General features: G+C 41.9%; 1 protein-coding gene across 3 annotated transcripts in view; it reads right to left on the minus strand.

Annotated features, from left to right (window-relative positions):
• CAPZB (capping actin protein of muscle Z-line subunit beta) overlaps positions 1 to 14,272 on the minus strand; it is a gene marked incomplete at its 5' end in the record, with an annotated part of 62,288 nt that overhangs the window by 1,486 nt on the left and 46,530 nt on the right. For 2 of the 3 annotated variants that reach the window (XM_084300200.1, XM_084300199.1), the window contains 5 exons: positions 655 to 767; positions 2,061 to 2,137; positions 3,742 to 3,807; positions 11,703 to 11,819; positions 12,343 to 12,484. In XM_084300200.1, coding sequence (XP_084156326.1) covers positions 665 to 767; positions 2,061 to 2,137; positions 3,742 to 3,807; positions 11,703 to 11,819; positions 12,343 to 12,484 — 505 coding nt within the window. In that variant the 3' untranslated portion in view covers positions 655 to 664. The remainder of the gene's footprint in view (positions 1 to 654; positions 768 to 2,060; positions 2,138 to 3,741; positions 3,808 to 11,702; positions 11,820 to 12,342; positions 12,485 to 14,272) is intronic. The other variant, XM_084300201.1, reaches the window with a different exon arrangement.

Below are 14,272 nucleotides of genomic sequence, written 5' to 3' on the forward strand. Positions count from 1 at the left end.
CAAATCCCTTCAGAGGCTGTGCAGAGCACAAGCAAGTGGAAGCTAGAAATGTTTCAGCAGAGCTCGAGTGGGCCTGGATTTTCAAGCTCCGAGAAAATTCAAGGTACACCAGGCAATAGGTGATGTGGGGGAAGCTCACGTTTTCTCAGAACTCTCAGAAGTACCACAGCCATAGATTTTTCTTTTTTTCTCCCAAAACTGAGAGAGTTTCAAGACTTCCAAGTCTTTTTGCAAGGAGGAATTCAAGATTACAGAGAAGTTCTTCACTGAGGTGGTGTACTACTGCTGTAAAAAAAGTGATGGTGCACAAGGCACAGGGTCCCGGGGCTTATGGATAGAGCAAATCCAAGCTAACACCACTTTGGGTAAATGACCATGTGCTCCTTTCTTGCTCCCAAGCTAGAGTGTGAAGTGGTAAGTCCTGACACATTTCAGAGCGTGCTACTTCAAATGGAGTAAAGTAACATGTCAAGTCAAATGACAACGTTTAGTTGGCTCTATTAAGAAGTAACCCTTGGGTGAAACATGGATCAGATGTCATTTATCAGTCTGCAGGAGTTAGGGGTTAGTTCTGGCCTCAGTTATCATGCAGAGGTCTCGGCTGGGTGAGTCCTGGTTTAGTGCTGGTTGTCACACCTCACAGGCAGGGGGTACCTGGATTGGTTTAGTTATCAGGCTGGATGTAGATCTGGCGCTGGGTCAACACTTGAGAAAGTTCCCTCTGCAACTGCTTATACTTTTGGTTGTCAGGAATAGCATCAATAGATCTACAGAGAGCAGTTTGGAAACGAGGGAAGTAAACAGGGAAAAGAACAGTCAGAAGAACTATGTAACACAGAGCTGGTATTTTGGAAACCACTGGAAGCACACTTAGGAAGAATAAGTGTAAATACACAGTTAGAAGAAACAGGAAAAAGGCTAGAGGAAAAGCCAAGGCCAGATGCTGTATGTGTTACCGGTTCTGAGCAGGTCGTCTCCCCGATGTGCAAAATAACATAACTCAAACTGAGCAATGGGGAGACATAGGAAATAGATTCAATTACCAAAACTTAAGGCAATGTTCACAAGGCAAAAAGACTGCATTACATATTTCCTTTTAATGTTATTAAATGCTTCCTGTCAAAACCCCTGCACACCACAAATGAAAAGAGACCTGTTATGAAAGCTCGGATTTGGAAAAAAAAAAGAGAGCAGCTGCTTTGTCAAGACGCTGTCGACTCCGTCTGCCCATGCTGTTAAGAAGGCAGCACAGATACATGTATTTAATTAGCACAATTATTCTATCATCTGAAGGAAAGGTTATTGACTTTTTTTTTTTCATATTTCCGTACAAGACAGAACAGCAGCATGCATAAGTGCTCCACTTGTTTATTCTACATTGTCCCACTGTGCAGGGGAGCTCTATCTGCAGTTTAAAATAAAATTATTTGGCATCGCAGTTCTGTGCTTTTCTCTACAAGCAGAACTACCAGCTTGGGATTTCTATACAAAATTCCTGACGAGACATGAGCAGGGGTGGGAAGTACAGTAGTTTCCCTACAAAAAGGCACAGAGGGCTCATTCACTTAATCTGTTCTAGCACACTATATCTTGACCAGCAGCGCTTGAGAGAAAGACAGAATTTAAAACAAATCCTAAGCACCACGAGCCATTAATGTCACGACTTAATTCTGGGACCAAGTGGCTGTTTTTAAAAATATTAGAAAGAAGTCAGAATTTAAGTACAACTTTCAGAACTGTGAAAAATAAAACTCCTAATTAAAAAGAATTCTGAAGTACAAATGTTGCTAATTGGGCTATTTTCTGCCTGGTGAGGGAACAAAGGATTTAAACATCACTTCAAATTCCTGTAGTTACAAGGTCCCTAAACACCACACAACAAATAATGTTTCCACAGCACAGTGAGGTGAATAACTAGGGACGTGAAAAGATTTTGTGAAGGCAAGGGGAGTTCCAGCGAGAAAGCAGACCACTGCTAAGCTGGGGACAGTGCTGCAGGCACTACAGGGGAATGGCAGGGAGGCAAAGGGGTTCCAATGGTCAGCTAGAGAGCTCCTTACCTCAGCCCATTAACAATGTCCTTTGTTTTTCCAAAATAAATCTCATTCAGTGTACTTCTGATTTTGTTCTCCATGTCCTAGGAAAAAAGAAACGAGTCTTTAGTCATTGCAGCTGTTTTCAGGACAGTTGCATTTACTCTTTTTTTTTATATCTTAAGTATTCATCCTGACATACAAGACTTGCTACAGCACGATTCATGCTGTAAACGAATTAATCCTCACAGCAGATAGTATGACCTTGTCTCTCTGGTCTTCGTGATAAAAAGACATAGCTCTATTCCTGTCCTCTCCTAATATTACTCTAGGCTACACACACGGGATGTATGTTCTGGACCACAAGAGGGCAGTTTCTGTCCACCTATCAACTTTTCTGCATTGATCTGCAGAAAAGGCAAGTGTGTTCCACCTCAGCTTTCCTCAATAATTTCCTGGCACTGAATAGGCTGCAAGTGGCAAGTCAGTCACTTAGCACAGTTGACAGAGCAACAGTTTTGTACTTAAGGTTTCTCTGAATTTTTAAGCTGGTAACCAATTCATTAAAACTGTTTTTCGAAACAGTTTAGAGAAAGAACTTCCGAATAAACAGCTTCTCTCTTTTCTTAGGTCGCTTTTACTCAGGCCAAAAACTTAGAAAAAAGGATCAAAAAAAAAAAAAAAAAGTATCTGCCTTTCTTTCATTTCCCAGTACCTTTAAAATGTATTATTGTCTAATTCAGTTGAGAATTTCCTCCTCTCTTAGCAAAGTGGCTCTGAGAATCAAAGAAATCCAAACATTTTCATAAATGACAGTGTAATGACAGCAAACTAGTGCTACACCAAAACCTTTCTAACACAATCCCATCTTTCAGACTCACTGTGCTGAGCATACAGGACCAACAGGTTCCGTAAAATTGAGCACTAATAAAAGTAATTCCAGTGGATTTAATGAGCACTTGATACACACTGAACTTCTAAGTTAAAGGGACAGTTCTGAAAAATACATCCAGACTTCAAATAATTCTGCCCCAAAATGACTGTACAAATGAACAAGAGGGTTTGGTAGGCAGTTCTCAAGAAAGGACCATTTGTTTCACAAGAAGATCACAGAATTACAGAATTGCAGGGGTTGGAAGGGACCTCAAAGAGACCCTCGGGTCCAAGCCCCCTGCCAAAGCAGGTTCCCTAGAGCAGGCTGCCCAGGTAGGCATCTGAGTATCTCCAGAGAAGGAGACCCCACAACCTCCCTGGGCAGCCTGTCCCAGTGCTCCATCACCCTCACCATGAAGAATTTTTTTCGTGTGTTGGGGTGGAATTTCCTGGGCTCAATTTTGTGGCCATTGCCCCTTGTCCTGTCCCCACAAACCACTGAAAATAGGTTGGTCAAATCCCTCTGTCTCCCACACTTAAGATACTTGTAAAAATTAATCAGATCCCCTCTCAGTCTTCTCAAATTACTTCTCAATTACTGCTGTATTGAGCAGTGCAGAGTAGCTTTTCTGTATCTACAAACTGCTGGAAGACAATGCTAAGAGGAGTGCTGAGCCATTAAACACTGAGCAACATTCACACCATTAGACTTGGTACAATATAAATAATTTGTCAAGACAAAAGTGAGCATACAGCAGAGTTCTTTGGCATAGGACCAAATATGCAGGTGAAAACCTGCAGCAGGCTCAAGCTGTGATAGCTTCACAACACTTACCTCTACCAAGCGTCCAATATTGGCTATGTGTGGAGAGGAGTCGCTCACAGTCTCATCTTTCTCCATCTAGAAAGAAAAGAGACAGATCCACTGGTCCGCTCTCGTTCATCTACTGACAGCAGATGCACAACAGCTTTACTTGTCAAGAGAAGGAATAAAAGACATGAGCCTCAAAATCCTGGAGTAACTGTTCTTTCAGTGTGCAAACAGGCTGGTAACATGCTGAGAAATTCCTAGAACTAGACAAAGCCTCACATGTTGGTAACAGGAACACAGTGTAATGAAAGCCATGAATCAAAGTAAAATCCTGTTGTAGCCCCCCGATGTAGACAGGCACTACAAAATTGTCATTCCCTACCTACTACGGGACTGCGGGAGATCTATGGCAGTGCACGTGTAACAGGGCTAGCAGCACAGCATGTGGATACGAAAACAATGTTGTTGATGAGATGCACACGAGGATGGTGCTGTCAGTGTTAATGGCTGTGAGCTATCCCTGCAAAATCAGCTGTTTCTTTTCATCTTCATCTCAAATGCTATCTCCAACCACACATGGGGCACATTCTCCATTTTCAGGATCTCCTGGCAAAAGATACCCTAAGCATTATTTGCACTCCAGTAGAGAAGGAAAGAACAGTCAAATGAAAAAAAATCACAACCACCTGAAAGACTGCTGATAATTTAACTTAATGCAAGTATATGAGAAATTTTACAGTCTTTTTTTTCCCCTTTTAGACCAAAAAGAGGAGTAGCTTATCACACATTTGTCTGCTGGGAGAAGGAAGTACTGAGTGTTAAGCATGGGGTGGGGGTGTAAGGCAGACTGCATTATGTAGAAGCAATTCAGAATTGGATCAAATTTAAATATACCATGATACCACACCCTTAGTACTGCCTCGACAGCAGACTGGTACCAAACTACGCAAGAGTTTTCATCACTAAGATCAAAAATTGGAAGCTGGCACTGCAGAGTGCCATACTTTCCATATTTCATCTGCCTTTTACCCAACATAATGTTCATCTAGAGGCCATGGCTGTCTGTCCACGATCTATAAATTTCTGATGCTAGGAAAGAGACCGTCTTTCCAAGTTCTTGAGATGAAAATTCTGGCTAAACACAGACAAGCTGTTGAGCAATGAACGTCAGTCCCAGGAACATCAACCAGCACAAGATGTGCTGAGATGGCACGAAAACAAAACTGGGAGAAGAATGTAGTGGGAAGAACAGTCTTCAAAGGGTTTTACTAATCCCTCTGAATTCTCTTATCCATCTGTTCGTATCCCTCCCTCAGGGTACAGTTTAAGTATCTGGACCAGCTACAGGTTTCTTCTAATAAGCCAAGTCTCTAACAGGCTTGGGGAAGCATGTAATTTAGCTGGAACCCCAAAGGCAAAAGATAACCTAGAAGAGGGAGAGAAAAAGAGTAAGATTATTTTTTTTCCTTTAGGAATAGTCAGATTGTTTACACGTAATGGAGACATGCTGCCGGGAGAATGGATCCAGTCGCAGTAGAGGGAGGACAGAAATCTGAACTACGTGCACATACACACAGGTTATGGTGAGTTTGGGAACTATCAGCAAATTGACCGAATGGAGGGCAGCAGGGGAGCTGGCAGGGGGTCATTTACTTCCACAAGCTCCCCACTGCATCTCCTCCACACCTGGCCATGCTAAGTTCATTGGTAAGAAACAGAATCTGAAAATAGAATTATTTTTGCAAAAAGTGTATTATTACATCTCCATAAAACCTGCTGCCAGAATGGAAACATTTTTATACGCTATAGAAGCCCAGATGTTATGAGACACTGTTTTAATGGAGTTCAGAGTCAGTAAGCAGCCATGTTATACAAACAGCAGAGTTGTTGGGATTTTTAAAGGTTCCTTCCGTTGGCCATTACTGTACGGTCCTAAGCAGAAAGCTTGTATCTGCTTAAATAAAGGGGTTAAATTGCTTGGAGGGGAAATTCCATTCTCTAAGTTAACGTTAACAAGCAGCTCCTCTTCCCACTGTCACTCCCCATCTGCTGTTGAGCTCAGCCAAAAACCCTAATGCTCCAGAATGAGCCAAGTCCAATCCACATGGCTCAGTCGCTCCTCTCCCATTCGAGAGAGACACTGCTTGGCTTCCTTGCCTCATTTCCCCAGCCATCTGCTACAAGTCTGACTCAGAGGGAAACTCACTCTTCGGGGTACGTTAAGCTCTCGGTGGCTGGCTGGTCACTTTGGATGTTCCCCGTACAGAACAGAGCAGCTGTTTGGGCTTTCTGTAAACGTTGCTTGGAGGAAGAGTTAATAAGAGAAATGTACGTTGAATAAACACTTTGGTTCATCGTGGCAGTGTCTAAAAATACTAGAAAGATAAGAAGCAAATTCATCCACCGTGTCGCTCTGAAAAACTGACGACAACAACCACAGCTGCTCTGGCCATAGAGCAATGTGAAAAATCTCCTTAATGAAACACAAACAGACCAATGTGAGCCAAAGGCTCCCAAGCCACAGGCAGTGGGCAGACTGAAGTATCCAGGTGGAAAATATGTGGAATTATTTGGATATCAGTTAAGCAAAAATTGGCCTTTTTCTCCAACACTTATTTCAAACTCTAACCAGCTAAATGAAGGTTGTGAGCTCTACATAGCTTGCGGTTTTATACAGATCAGCCAAGAACTAACCTCATCCTTTCATGGTCTTCAAGCGTATTTATTCTAATCAATGGAACCAAAGATATCCCCTACCTTTCACCAAACTGCACATTCAAAACCATGAGCAAAACCGGTGATACTACGTCAGCTCTCCATGCCACTAGTCCCCACTTGCTCACTTCTTCTACTCTCTTTCTAAAACCAGCTATTAAATAAACTGAAACTCTGTAAGATCCATGTGCTACATGAAGCAGAAACACTTTCCTGGATGATCACTGCTCAGTGTATCTCCGCTTTCCTCCACGCCCCAAATACTCCTTGGCAATTGAAGAGACGATGCCTCCATGGGACTGGAGGACAGCTGAGGGTGGGGATCAAGGATCATGACAGCTACAACCTGAAGATCCCGCTGGTGGAAACACGCTCCTCCAGCGCCCTGCTTACTGCTACAGCATCTGGAAGTCAGTGGGATAGGCCTTTACATGAAAGCTCAGCTTGATGAAAATATATGACTTGCCTAATTGCAGAGCACTAGCCTCAGAGGATTTACCTATTATGATAAACGGCAAAACGTCTCTTCTGGTGCTTTGTTGAGCGGTAATATATCACAGGGCACATCTTCCCAAACACAGGAAAAGCTCAGATTACAGCAGACCAGCCTTCATCCAAGCTCTGCAAAATGTTCCACCTTTGCTACGGAGTATTTCAAGCATGAAAATCAACACACATCTGTACTGCTTTAATCTGAAATCCCAGGCTTCATTTCCCCTACAACTTTACATCCTCTCCTTCCCACACCTCCAGATGTAAATAAACTATACGTTTTGAGCCAACCTCTTCCTCAGCAACCTGGCACTTCCTCACAATGTTCATCCTGGCTTCGGAAACACACAGGGGTTCTTTGTGCGCTATGAGATCTCAGAAAGGCACCTGTTAGTCTTGGTTTTTAAGGAGGGGGCTCTAGGAATCTGACCAGCAAAGTGCAGTTTTGACTATCTGCCAGGAAGCTGGAAGGCTGTATCTACTTTGCATAAAGTGAAACAGGACCATATGACTGCTCTTACTCTAAATAAAAATGCAGCCTAAGGAAACCACAAAGCTCAGCCAAAGCAGTACAGTGCCGTGGCAAATGAGTAATGCCAACATACGCTACAAAGAGGACAGAACCTTAACGTCTGTCAGACAGAGAGAGAATCATCTGCCAGGCATCTGTCTTGAATCAGGAGGCAGGTGGGAGTTACCTGCAGCCACTGGAGAATGTGCAAGGTAACTGAAAAGCTGCTGGCGTTTCCCATTTCCCTGGAAGCATCGCTCCTTTTTGCAAACTGAAGGTAGAGCGTCCTATCCTTTCCTCTCAGATGTACAGCCCTTCAATCTGCAGCCCTTCATTGACGCAGACAGCACAAAACACACTGATCACTCTTTCCCTATCCAAATTCCAGCCTCAGCCCTTGTATTTACTGAAGCCTGCCAGTATCGGATGTGCGCTGAGAGTTACTTCCTCCATCCTGGCCTGCGGTGCTTCAGCTCCGAGCTCTCTTGAAAAGCATCCAGGCTTGTCTCCAGAACACTGACTGCCTGGAAGAGCACCCTTGTTTAGACAACTGTAAAAATAGAACATCTCTATCTGATTTTTCTTGCCTTTTTGGGGAGGACCATAGCAAGAGGAGGGCACAAAATACAGCTTTAGCCTTCCAGTTGCATCAGAAATTTCTTCTCTAATGTCATTTGTAGTCAAAGTGGGATGGCTACAAACACAAATATAGACGCAGTGTGTAACACCAGCACATATTGCTAAAGATAACTACAAAGTCTTCACCAGGCAAAAAAAAAAAAAGTGTTCTCCCATACAAAAGGACTCCTTCAATAAGGAACTAATGCGATGTCCAATGTGAAGATGTCACTGAGGCTGTAATTCTCCCTGTTTTCAAAGAAATTGTGCTATAGATCCCACATGCACAGAGCTGGCTAAGAATCGCTCATCCTCTCAATAGTTTGTACCTACATATAAACCGACTATGAATGTACATAAATTAAAGAAATTTAAATCACAATATACATTTTTGAGTTGTGTGTGTACATATACACACATTTCTATATTTGATCAGGAAAGTATTTGAATTCCATATTTTAACCAAAACTGTTCAGAACATGACATTTCAATTAGTCCACACTCCAACTGTCATGAATACCTTTACATAACTGAATGGATAAAGGAAAAGCCTTAAGTTCTCATTTGAAAACCACTAAGTCAAGTAAATTTAAAGCTACACAAAGGAGATTTTCAACTTCCTAAAACAGGTCAGCTCCTCACTCATTGTGTCATGTCTCTTCTCTTTCCCTATTCTGCCTACTTACAAATGTAAAATGCTTGTACAGTTACTTTCCAATTATAAACAAAGACAAAGGGACAACAGTATAGATATCCCAGCTCCTACAGCAGCACTTGAACTGCATTGGGAAAACCACTGAGACACTATGACACTAAATAAACTAATGACACTATGACACTAAAGTAGACATAGGAGAGGGAAGTGACTTTAAGTAGTATCTACCCGGAACATACCATCCCATGGCCCCAAGCCAGGTGTAGGAACACTGAAATATATGGTGTCTTGGACAGGGAGAGAAAAAAAAAAGACGTTATTCTTAGGAATTCAACATTTGGAATACCCTTATAGCAGGAGCCTTCTAAGAGGAGTTTGGGGATATTCTGGAAATGTAAAGACAAGTTTCTCCAAACTGTCTCGATAAAGGCAACAAAAATTAAAAACAAAAAATAGGTATATTTGTGTCTGATGTGGGGCAACAATGTTTCAACAATAGGAAGTGACAGCAGAGAATGTCTTGGGCTCTTTTAGATTCGGTTCTGCCACAGTACTGTGCTGTGCTGCCCATTTACAGAACAAACAGGACTTGCACCAAGTGCAATCTGCAAACATTAGGAAGGGGAATTACTGAGCAAGCATTTTCATAAGAAGTTGCAAATGCTCCCCATAGCATTTCAGTGAGACATGCCCAGCTCTCTGTAGTTGCCAGAGGTGGTAAATCAGGAGGCATTCCATTAGCTGTTCCTTTGCGCCTGCTCCTGGCCTCTAAGTTAATCATTCCAGTCAACGCTTGAAAAGTAACCAATTTGCAGCTATGAGGCAAAACTGATTTCAAAGTAATGGCTCTCAACAGCCTTGCCTTTCCAAGCATTGAAAGGTTCTCTGTGCCATCAGTTTATAAGCCAGGATATTACAAAGCTTGTGAACACTTCAAACGCTTCCACTGAAATATACGGACATCTGCTCTTCACATTTTAGGATCAAAGGTGGTCAAGTACCTTAAATGTTGAGTTTACCAAAAACATGAACAATTTATCACAGACAAAATTATTTCAAAATTATGCTTAGAACAAGAGATTACCAATATTGTCTAAGTTAAACAGTAACATGCCATTCAAGAGAGAACTAAAAGCTACTTTCAATGCTTAAGTTCACTGCAGGCTGTATAAAAAGCCCATCAAAAAGTACAAACAAAACCTGCTGTCCTTAGGTAATGGGGCAAACTGATTTTACAGCACAAAAAGCAACAGCCTGGCACTCAGGAGTTTAGTCCAGCTACAGCCAAATAAGCAGCTCAGGACAAAGAGCTCCTTTTCCCATAGCACACCTCAAGGCACGATGAAGATCTCGTTTTCTGTGCTGGATTCTGATGAAGCCTGTCCCGTTAAGCCTGCAAAGCAGAAAATCTCCAGCCCAAAGCTGAGTTTTAGATTTTAAGTTTCCTTTGTTTGTGCAGAAGCAGTGCATCATTACCCCAGTGGCTTCTTTATGGTTACTTACATTGGAAGCAGGCCCCTGCTTTAATGCATCACATATGAATTAAATGGTCTACTGTTAAAATGATGACAGAAGCATGAATCTCCCCACTAAAGCGAAGAGAGTGAAAGTCAAACTAAACAAGGCCCAGCACTTCAGGCCAAGGTGTACTGAGGACACCTATTCTCAACAGACTCTTGTTTTTTTTGGCAAAGCTCTCACACACCATAAGGCCATGGCTCGAGTCAAGCCCTTGGCGTCCACTTCACAGCTATGATTTAAAGTCTTAGGAAGGCCTGTGATTAAATATTTGTCCGGGTCACCATAACTCGGGTGTAAGTACTGCAAATGTTTTAAAAGAGTACACAATGCTCAAAACTGTCTCCAGACGCCTTTTTCTCCTCTCCTGCTCTTGCAGCAGCCTCTTTTGTAAATCAACGTGGAAAGAAAAATCACCTAGGAGCAAGCTTCTGTGACTACAATGCTAATCCAAATCAGTTCCTCTCTCTGCCATCACTGATCCTTTGTTCCCTCACCTGCCTCAAACCTCTACAAAACCATGGAGTGTTTAACAGCCTGCATTGTCCTTTGTATCGAAACCAACGGTCTGCCCTGGGAAGTCTCATAAAGGAGTCTTAGCAACTGCCAATCTCTCTAGCCACTCACAACCATACAATACGCCTCCTGTCCCCCAGAGTTTATTACTCCTCTTGAGTCGCTGACTTCCACAGTCCAGATCTTGAGCAACCCCAATTCATCAGCAGCACGCCATAAAGAGACGGGACCCTTTGGGCAGGTGGCTGGGGCAGAAGCACCTTCAGCCAGTGAAGTCAGTCTCTGACAGGCAAGACCTGGCAGACCTAAGATTGCAGCACTGCCTGAACAGCCATCAGTGTGGCACCTTCCCTCTGAAAAATGGCTTTCTCAAGAAGAAGTCTAAGCAATTAGAACTGGCACAAAAAAACAAATGACTAGAAGATATTTATTTATTTAAATCATTGTCCTGGTACAGCAGGATGAAAAATACTGAAGAAGGATACTAGAAGATACTTGAAGCCTAAGAACAGAAGAATCCTAGGGTCTATGCAAAATATAGGTCTGACCTACCTTGCTTTTTAAAAAAAGAGATGCAATGTTTTTATAATCCTATTGGAATTTTCTAGTAATGAAGTGGGTAAATCTTAAAGATAAAATGATCTGTCCAGGCAACACATGCAGAAGTACAAAAGTTTAAGAGTACCAACCACAAAACCAAGACTTAAAATAAAATCTGAGCTCCTACCGAATATTTTGTATTTCTAATTGAAAGCTATTCTGCCATCAGGCAAAGCTGAAAGGGCTTCCTGGTAATCACACGACTGCAGATTAACTGCTTCACTGGACTGCATATGAAGCAGGAAAACAGATGTTTATACAACACCTCACAAAATAAACTTTTTGTTCCCAGCTGAGGCTACTGGATATATAAATAAGGCAAGGGGCTGTAGGGTATTCCAGTGCAATTTGCAGACCTACCTGTCTTGTAAGGCTCCCGCCAAGGTTCATGGTACCAGAACCAGTTTTATTAGTCTGCAACCACAGCATCACTGTGGAGGTCAGCTTGTAATGAGCAGTACGGCCGCTGGATTTCTCCTAGAAGTGGAAGGATAAGAAAAAGGAAAGACACAAAAGATTAAAACCCCTCCAAAAACTAAAAGGTGGCTGGCCCCAGAGATTGCATATGCAACAGGAGAGGTACATTTAAGTGCACGTACAGAGCACAGTCTATTTCTGACAGACAATTGCAAGCATGCACCTTTCTACAATTTTCCAAAAGCAAATCTAGCTAGAGCAATTTAACCTCCCATTACCTTGTTTTTATTACCTAATTTGTGGTATTTATCTGTAGACCTTTACATTAAAAAAAAAATATCTCAGAATCACACACACAGAAAGTAACATACTTTCAATTCTTCTGGGATTCTTTTTGATTACAGCCCTGACTTATCTTTATCCAAATTGCTTCAGGGAATTTTCAAAAATTAACATGGAAAAGAAGTTTACAGCCCCTAACACAATATTGTATTGTTCAGTGGAACACCTGTGCTCGTTAACTGTCTGGAATTAACTGGGTTTTGTTTTCACTTAGGAATATCAGCTGCCCCAGAGGCTGTACCTGAACCTCCACCACGTGGATGGAATCCCAGCATCCCTTAATCTTCTTTGATCCATCTCCAGCTTTCTTAATGAGGATCACACCAGCAAAACCATGATCCAGATCCCAGAGGTAGACAGAGGAGACTCCACCTTCAAAATACCTGCAGGATGCAATCCAATAGGTATGTTAAAAGTAAACAACATCTAAATCAGAGCCTAATAATAATAATACAGAATCTTTATATCCTACCAAAGATTTTTAATGGTAAGACAGCACTCTCTCAATAGTTAGATACCTGGAAACACACCAGTTCATATCATCTTATAATACACATTTTAATTACGAAAAAACTATGTTTCTGTAAAGGAGAATAAAAGTCTAGTGAAAAACAAAGCTAGCTATGCTTTTCTACAGTACTTGAGCAAACAATTCCTCTTTAATTGCATTCCAATTAAATGTAACAGCTGGTGAAAACACAAGCTACAAAGTAGGCTGAGTGTAAGACTTTATTTTACAGTTGGTTTTCTTTCCCCCCCCTTCTCTTCTGCTATTGGGCAAGGCTGGAAGTTCTTTACAACAAGGTCTGCTAATTAAGACAGAAGGGAGCAAGTAAGTAGCTTTATGCTGCTGTCTCAAGAGTTTGTGTGAAGCTGACTTACTGATTTATTCCAAGTGGAATTGAATCAAAACCCAAAGTTCTTAGAAGAGATGCTGTCTAGGTTCACATATTATTCCAGCCTCAGATACAGTAGATGACAGAAACCACCTAAATCTCAGGTTTCTGGTAGTACAAAGTACACTGTTAGAAAACTAACAAAACAATGACATCTGCAGAACTCAATTCCTTTATAGCACTACTGCCAAGCTCCTTACGTGCTAGATGAAAGACACTTTAAAATAATGGTAAACAACCCAAGGCTGTAGGAAGGGTGATGCACAAGGAGCAAATTTGGCTTCTAGAAAAATGAAACTGTAACCTACCGCATTTAACAACCGTCTCCATTCTCAAGTTATCAAAGAGCCATAATGAGCATCACACAAGAGGGAATACTTGTCACGGCACACAACTCATAGATCTCATTGATGAACTCAATGCTGCACAGAACCACCACCTCTGGTGAAAGGTTAAGGAAAGGAGGAGAGGCAGCTTCGGCAAGCACAGATGAATGACAAGAAATTTTAGTAGTCAGATGGTTTTTATTCTGACTGTTCTGCAAGTATGTATATAAAGAAGACAAAACACCTGGGAATTTCTTGTCTGAAGGAGAGCAAAAGCCCATCACCCAGAGAAACGAGGAGCTTTTGTGACAGACAGCTCCCAGGAGCCCTGCAGATTAAGCAGCTCCGTGTTCCTGCCCCTCGCTGGCACGAGTGGCACAATCACAAAGATGTGCAAGTGACTGCATGTTTCTCCTCAGCAAGAAAGGACAGAATCACTCATTGCCAACGTGAAAAACTTGTTGAAACCTCCCATCTTCACGTTCTCCTCCTTTCTAAACATGATCCTGACAGTTATTAATGGCATGTAAGATTTCATTTATTGTGTGTTTTGGACTTTGTCTTAGCTTGAAGTGCTGCAGATTCAGCGACGCTAACATATCCTTTTCCACAAGCCAAGAGAAAAGGTATCAGGAAGGTATTACAAATAGCTTATGTAGCTTTGAATGTTTTCTCTGCATTTAGAGATGGGTTTGGTATTTTTTTTTAAGGCCTAAAACAACCCTGATTCTCCTCAGTAGTGTGCATCCATGCCTATACCAAAATCAATTTTGTCCCAAGGAGTGTATACGACTTCATGTTAACTCATCACACATCATTTTATTTTCAGTGGTTGCCTACTGCTAGTCACCAACAAGCTTAGACCAGGCATTTAGCAAACAACCATACACAGCACTGCCCTATGATATTTGTTAGGCAACTGAGAGCATGCCATCAAAGGAAAGCCCTT

Source organism: Netta rufina, assembly GCF_964035555.1.
Source record: "Netta rufina genome assembly, chromosome: 22".
Classification (NCBI taxonomy): Eukaryota; Metazoa; Chordata; class Aves; order Anseriformes; family Anatidae; genus Netta; species Netta rufina.